Here is a 6,000-nt window from a genome sequence, read left to right as displayed (position 1 = left end):
GCGACATAAAGATTGTCAGTTGAAGAAGTATTATTGCGAGCTGAAGTTTAGTAATAATAAAGAATTTCTAGAATCTGCAGAAATTCTGTCTTCGTCATTTTGAATAAAATCTACCTTTGTGTTTCTGTTGATCTCATTTGGACTTTACCCATATTTCACAGGTAGGAGTGACAAATTCAGGCATCCAACTAATCCAGAGAGCAGCCTTTTATCTGTAAGAGTCTGAAGTTCAAAGCTAACTCGTGAGTAGTGTCAGTATATTTTTCCATCCGTTCTTCATTTGATTTATTATTGTCACATGGATTGGAATGTGGTGAAAAGTATTATTTATTGCGCTGTATACAGACAAAAACATGCCATTCATTGAGTACATAGGGGATAAGGAAAGGAGAGGGTGCAGAATATAGTGTTGCAGTTACAGATAGGGTTTAGAGGAGGATGAGGTTAATATAAAGTAGGTCCATTCAAAAGTCATGGTAGCAGGGAAGAAGCTGCTCTTGAGTCATTTGGTATGTGTTCTCAGACTTTTGTATCTTTCTCCCGATGGAAGAAAGTGGAAAAGAGCATGTCCAGGATGTGTTTCTGAACCTTAGTATGTTTCTGACCTGTCTCCAAATCTTAAGTGTATGTCTCCAACTATTTCTAACTGTTTAGGTCCATGCCTCCATCTTCAACACTTTTATTTATCTTCCTCTATCTCCAAGACTTCAGTCTACTCTACACTCTGTCTCGAACACTTCAGTGTGTATCCATCATTTCTAGCCAGTTATGTTTTTTGTCTCTCTTCCTATCTCTGGACCTTCAGTACATCTCTTCACCCTCCTCTCCACCGTCTCTAACTCTTCCATATGACTCCCTGCATCTCTAATCCTTGTTGCATTCCATTGCAATGTTTCAATGCGTTTCACCATCCTCTCTCTCAACCTTGCCAGTGTATCTGATTTGTCACATTGTTTGTCTGATTCTAGTGTCATAGATAAAATCCCTACAGTGCAGGAGGAAGCCATTTGGCCCGTTGAGTCTGCACTGACAACAATCCCACCCAGGCCCTATCCCCGTAATCCTATGCATTTATCCAGCTTGCTCCCTGACACTAAAGGGCAATTTAGCACGGCCAATCAACCTAACCTGTATATCTTTGGACAGTGGGAGGAAACTGGAGCACCCAGAGGAAACCCACGCAGACACGGGGAGAACATGCAAACTCCATACAGTCACCCAAAGCCAGAATTGAACCCGGGTCCCTTGTGCTGTGAGGCAGCAGTGCTAACCAGTGTGCCATCGTAGATGAGAAAAAGTTTCCTCTAACTAACTACTGACAAGCCTGTGTCCCCTTCCATCTTCAAATACCAATATTTCCGTATTTTGACACTTTCTTCATCATTAATGCAACTGCATCTCATCCCTCTTTTACCCATTGTGTATCTATCCTGTCGTTTCCAATCTTATTTTCCTCTCTCATTTCATTTCTTGTATTTTTGTGTTTCTCAACCTTTGATGACTGCTGTTTTTGCCTTCCTATATTTCTAAATTTTCAGTATGCTTCACTTCTCAGCCTTCCCTTCCCTCAGAGTATCACATTGTTCACCTATCTCTGAACAATGTAGTCACCTCAACTGCTAATTCTTAGCTTCAACCTCCAGCTCTTTAATGTATATCTCTCTACTTTTCCAATTCTTAAAGGTGTCTCTTCCTGCATTCATGACCTTTCACTGTGTCTCTCTCACCAACCTTCCTTGCCACACATTGAATCTTAGAACCATAGAATCCTACAATGCAGAAGGAGGCTATTCAGCCCATTAAGTCTGTACCGACTGCAATCCCATGCAGGCCCCACCCCCACAACCCCATGCATTTACGCTAGCTAGTCCCCCTGATACTGAGTGGCAATTTAGAATGGCCAATCCACCTAAGCCCCACATCTTTGGACTGGAGGAGAACCCAGAAGAAACCCACACAGACACAGGGAGAATGTGTAAACTCCACCCAGACAATGACCTAAGCCAGGAATTAAACCAGGGTTCCTGGTGCTGTGAGGCAGCACTGCTAACTACTGTGCCTCCATGTTGCCTAAAGACATTCGATGTGTGTCTTTTTCCCTACCTTCATTCTATTTTATATTCCTCTTCCTTCATCTCTAAATTCTTTTCTTGTGGCTAAGCAAAAAAAATTTTTTTCCTTATTTGCTGATGACACCAAGATTGGTGGAACGGCAAATTGTGCGGAGGGTGTGGAGAGTCTACAGAAGGATCTAGATAGGCTGGGCGAATGGGCCAGGAAATGGCAAATGGAATTTAATGTTGGCAAGTGCGAGGTGGTCCACTTTGGTAGGAATAATGGTAGGAAGGATTATCACTTACGTGGCGAAAAACTGCAGCATGCGACGGTGCAGAGGGACCTCGGGGTCCTTGTGCATGAGTCGCAAAAACCCAGCCTGCAGGTGCAGCAGGTGATCAGGAAGGCGAATGGGATGCTGGCCTTCATAGCGAGGGGGATTGAATATAAAAGTAGGGAGGTCTTGCTGCGGCTGTATAGGGCACTGGTGAGGCCGCAGCTGGAGTACTGTGTGCAGTTTTGGGCGCCGTACTTACGCAAGGATATTTTGGCCTTGGAGGGAGTGCGGAGGAGCTTTACTAGGCTGATGCCGGAGTTGAGGTGGTTGAGCTATGAGGAGAGGCTGAATAAACTAGGCTTGTACTCGTTAGAGTTTAGAAGAATGAGGGGAGATCTCATCGAGACGTATAAGATGATGAATGGGATGGATAGGATAGAGGTGGAGAGACTCTTCCCGCTCAGAAAGGATAGTAGGACTAGAGGGCACAGCCTCAAGATAAAGGGGGGGCGGTTTAGAACGGGGTTGAGGAGGAACTTCTTCACTCAAAGGGTGGTGAATCTCTGGAATTCTCTGCCCGTTGAAGTGGTGGAGGCTACCTTGCTAAATATTTTTAAGACGCGGGTTGATGGGTTTTTGATAAGAGAGGAGATTAAGGGTTATGGGGAGAGGGCGGGAATGTGGAACTGAGCAGCGACAGATCAGCCATGATCTTATTGAATGGCGGGGCAGGCTCGAAGGGCTAGATGGCCTACTCCTGCTCCTATTTCTTATGTTCTTATTTGAGGAAGCATAGGTTGACAAGGTACTGGTGTATAAAGTTCTATGCAAAAAATTTAAATCAAACACACATTTTACTCCTAAGTGAACTGGCCATTGTGGGTGATATGTGAGACATGAGCCACACTGAAAGAATCTAGGAAACTATACTTGCATCAACTAACTGGGTCCCTGACGAATTCATTGCCAGACTCAAGAACCAACTAACTGTACTATATATCAGGAAGATACACAGTGGGCTGCACGGTGGCAATGCTGCCTCCCTTTGCCAGGGACCCGATATGATTGCCAGCAAGGTTTACAACAGGTCTGGACAAACAGGCATTTGGTGAATGGTCCCCGCTGGGGCTACACAGATAAATACAGCCCCAAGCTAGAGAAGGTCATGCCCAGTCTGTACTCCAGGGAACAGTGCCAAGAGGCAATGTCTGGGCAGTGCTGCAGGGGGGGCTTCCACTGGGATGTTCTGGTAAAGGGGGGGGTGGTCCATGGTGGTGGAGGTGGCCTCCTGAGTCCATGGCGGGGAGGGGAATCCTTTTAATTTATAGTGTTTAGAGAAAGGGGTGCCCATTAAAAAGGGGACTACAATCTGTCAGGGACAGAGGTTGCTGGCAGGACACGAGCTGTGATGCCATGGGACCCACCGCTAGGATCAAAAACATGGTGAGAAAAGCCAGTAGTGCAGTGGGAAGGCCACACACTGCTTTTCCTGCCTGACTTGAAACATTGTTAAAAAAAGACAAAATTCCACCTTGTCTCCTTTTTCTTTCCACTCCAAATATTTCTTAAAGCTTCTGGTTTTTCTGGAGAAATCATCATGCAGCAAGCCTGCACTAAACATCATATTGCTTATTGTGCAAGTCTACTTTAATATGTGCTACTTTGGAGCTGTGTTAATTATTTGCTTTGTCCAAAATAAGTCTTCAGAGTGAAGATATAGAAAAACGGAAAGAAATGAGATATGCAATCTTTAGTGTTTTATCTCAGTCGTTTGTCTCTGAGTGCTTATTCATTTTCCCATTATCAGGAATGTTTTCTGCTGTTTCAATTATGGTATCCATCAAGTTGACCAGGTCCCCGTCGTTGAGAGAGAATCTTGTATCATTTGAAGCATGTTGCTTCATATTGGCATCGGTGGTGCATTCAGCAATGGTTATATTGTTGTATTTGGAGGAGGACCCCACTTCAGAAAACCCAGGGGAAAGCTTGCTTCCTGCTTTATAATCGGTGCTAGAGATGGCTCCAGTTAGTATCCTTGACCTGCCCAGCATTGGGGAGGACACTGGTGTGAAGGAGAAGGCGGACATAGTTGTGCTACAGCCCGGAGTGTTGAATGAAGAATTTGAAATGTCTGCACTACTGGCATGTCCAAGGGAATCGAGGGTTAGTCTTGGATGCTTGTGTGCTGGGAAACCAAGGCTTGTGCTGAGCTTCTGCTTCATTTCGTTCAGTTTATCCACATCTGAAGAGCTGTCTCTGAGGAGACAGCGTGGACTTTCAGGAACCAGTAGTAAGTTATTGCAGCTATCATGACTCAAGCTGCTGGGTGATGGCATTAGAGTTTCCTTGCTGTTTAAGGAGTGGGTACTTGTGGCACTTTCTACTTCGGTTGCCATCTGACTGCTGTCCACCATTATGACTTTCTCTGAAGGTTCATTCAAGGAGATGTTTTTATTGGCATTCGTGCTGTTTCCCTTGTCTAGCTCTTCCGATTTGGAGGCAGACACACTGCTATTACTCCCGTGGTTTCCGGCAGAGGAGACGGAGATGTTGGCAAGCATAGAGGGCTTCTTTAAAGGAATCCGTTTGAGTGGAAATGTCATGGGAATGGATTGGATAGGTGTTTGAGGAGCGCTGTAGTACCCAGGTCTGTCATAGAGTGAAGAGGAGATGAAGCTGTCAAAATCCCCTGCCTCGCTATCCATGGTTATGCAACCGTGGGTGGATCCTAAAGGTGAATGAGAAGAGGATGAGGCTCGGTGAATTCTTGCAAAGGGTCTGTTTGGAGGCAGACATCCTGGCTTGTGAAACCCATTAGGTGTTGATTCTGAGCTCAGGAAGCTGTACATAGCAGCCTGCGACAATGCACCATTCCTCTTCCTCATTAGGTTAATTCGAGGAGTAGATCTGGAAATGTTCTGCAGGTTGGTTGTTGGAAATCCAAAGAGTCGGCCTAAGTTACTCAGAAGAGGAGTGGCGTGGTTTACTTCTTCATTTTCATTGATCTGTTCCAGGGGCTGAAACTCCATTTCCTCTTTAAGCATGCTGTAAGGGACATAAATGTAAGATTTCTGTCAGCAAATAAAACACCCATAGAAACAAAGTCTCTTGCAAGACAAATAACTGGTATTCTGAAAGTTTCCCCAGTGACTCAGCTGGCAGAGTCACCACTCAATTGACCCTGACAGATTAGACAAATTAGATTCCCATATTTGCTGATCTCAGCTGGGGTGGTATTTGCTTCCAGATTCCAGTGGCAAGGTTAGCACTGCTGCCTCAACACCAGGGACTTGGTTCGATTCCCGGCTTGGGTTGCTGACTGTGTGGAGTCTGCATGTTCTCCCTGTATCTGTGTGGGTTTCCTTCGGGTCCTCCAATTTCCTCCCACAGTCTGAAAGGTGTGCATTGGCCATACTAAGTTCTCCTTCCGTACCTGAACAGGCGCCAGAGTGTGGCGACTAGGGGATTTTCATAGTAACTTAATTGCAGTGCTAATGTAAGACTACTTGTGATACAAGTAAATAAACTTTAAACTTTAAAATGAATTGGTTAGGATTTGAAGTCTTGATCACTTTACAACAATTTTTGGATGAAAATGTAGGTTCACTCAATGATATTTTGTGTATTTTTCAGTGGATAAAGTAAATGTAATGAACAAAATTAGGAAT

The 6,000-nt window shown here is 44.7% G+C and overlaps 1 protein-coding gene across 1 annotated transcript in view; it reads right to left on the bottom strand.

Annotated features, from left to right (window-relative positions):
* Positions 1 to 309: 309 nt before the first annotated feature.
* Positions 310 to 6,000, bottom strand: part of LOC145343872 (bestrophin-4-like) — a 48,028-nt gene continuing 42,337 nt past the window's right edge. Inside the window, exon 11 of the mRNA XM_080190346.1 lies at positions 310 to 5,377. Within this exon, the coding sequence (XP_080046472.1) occupies positions 4,096 to 5,377 (1,282 nt within the window). The 3' untranslated portion in view covers positions 310 to 4,095. The remainder of the gene's footprint in view (positions 5,378 to 6,000) is intronic.

This window comes from Carcharhinus amblyrhynchos, chromosome 6 (assembly GCF_965287045.1).
Source record: "Carcharhinus amblyrhynchos chromosome 6, sCarAmb.v2.hapA, whole genome shotgun sequence".
NCBI classification, from domain to species: domain Eukaryota; kingdom Metazoa; phylum Chordata; class Chondrichthyes; order Carcharhiniformes; family Carcharhinidae; genus Carcharhinus; species Carcharhinus amblyrhynchos.
This window is presented reverse-complemented; position numbering and strand designations above follow the sequence as displayed.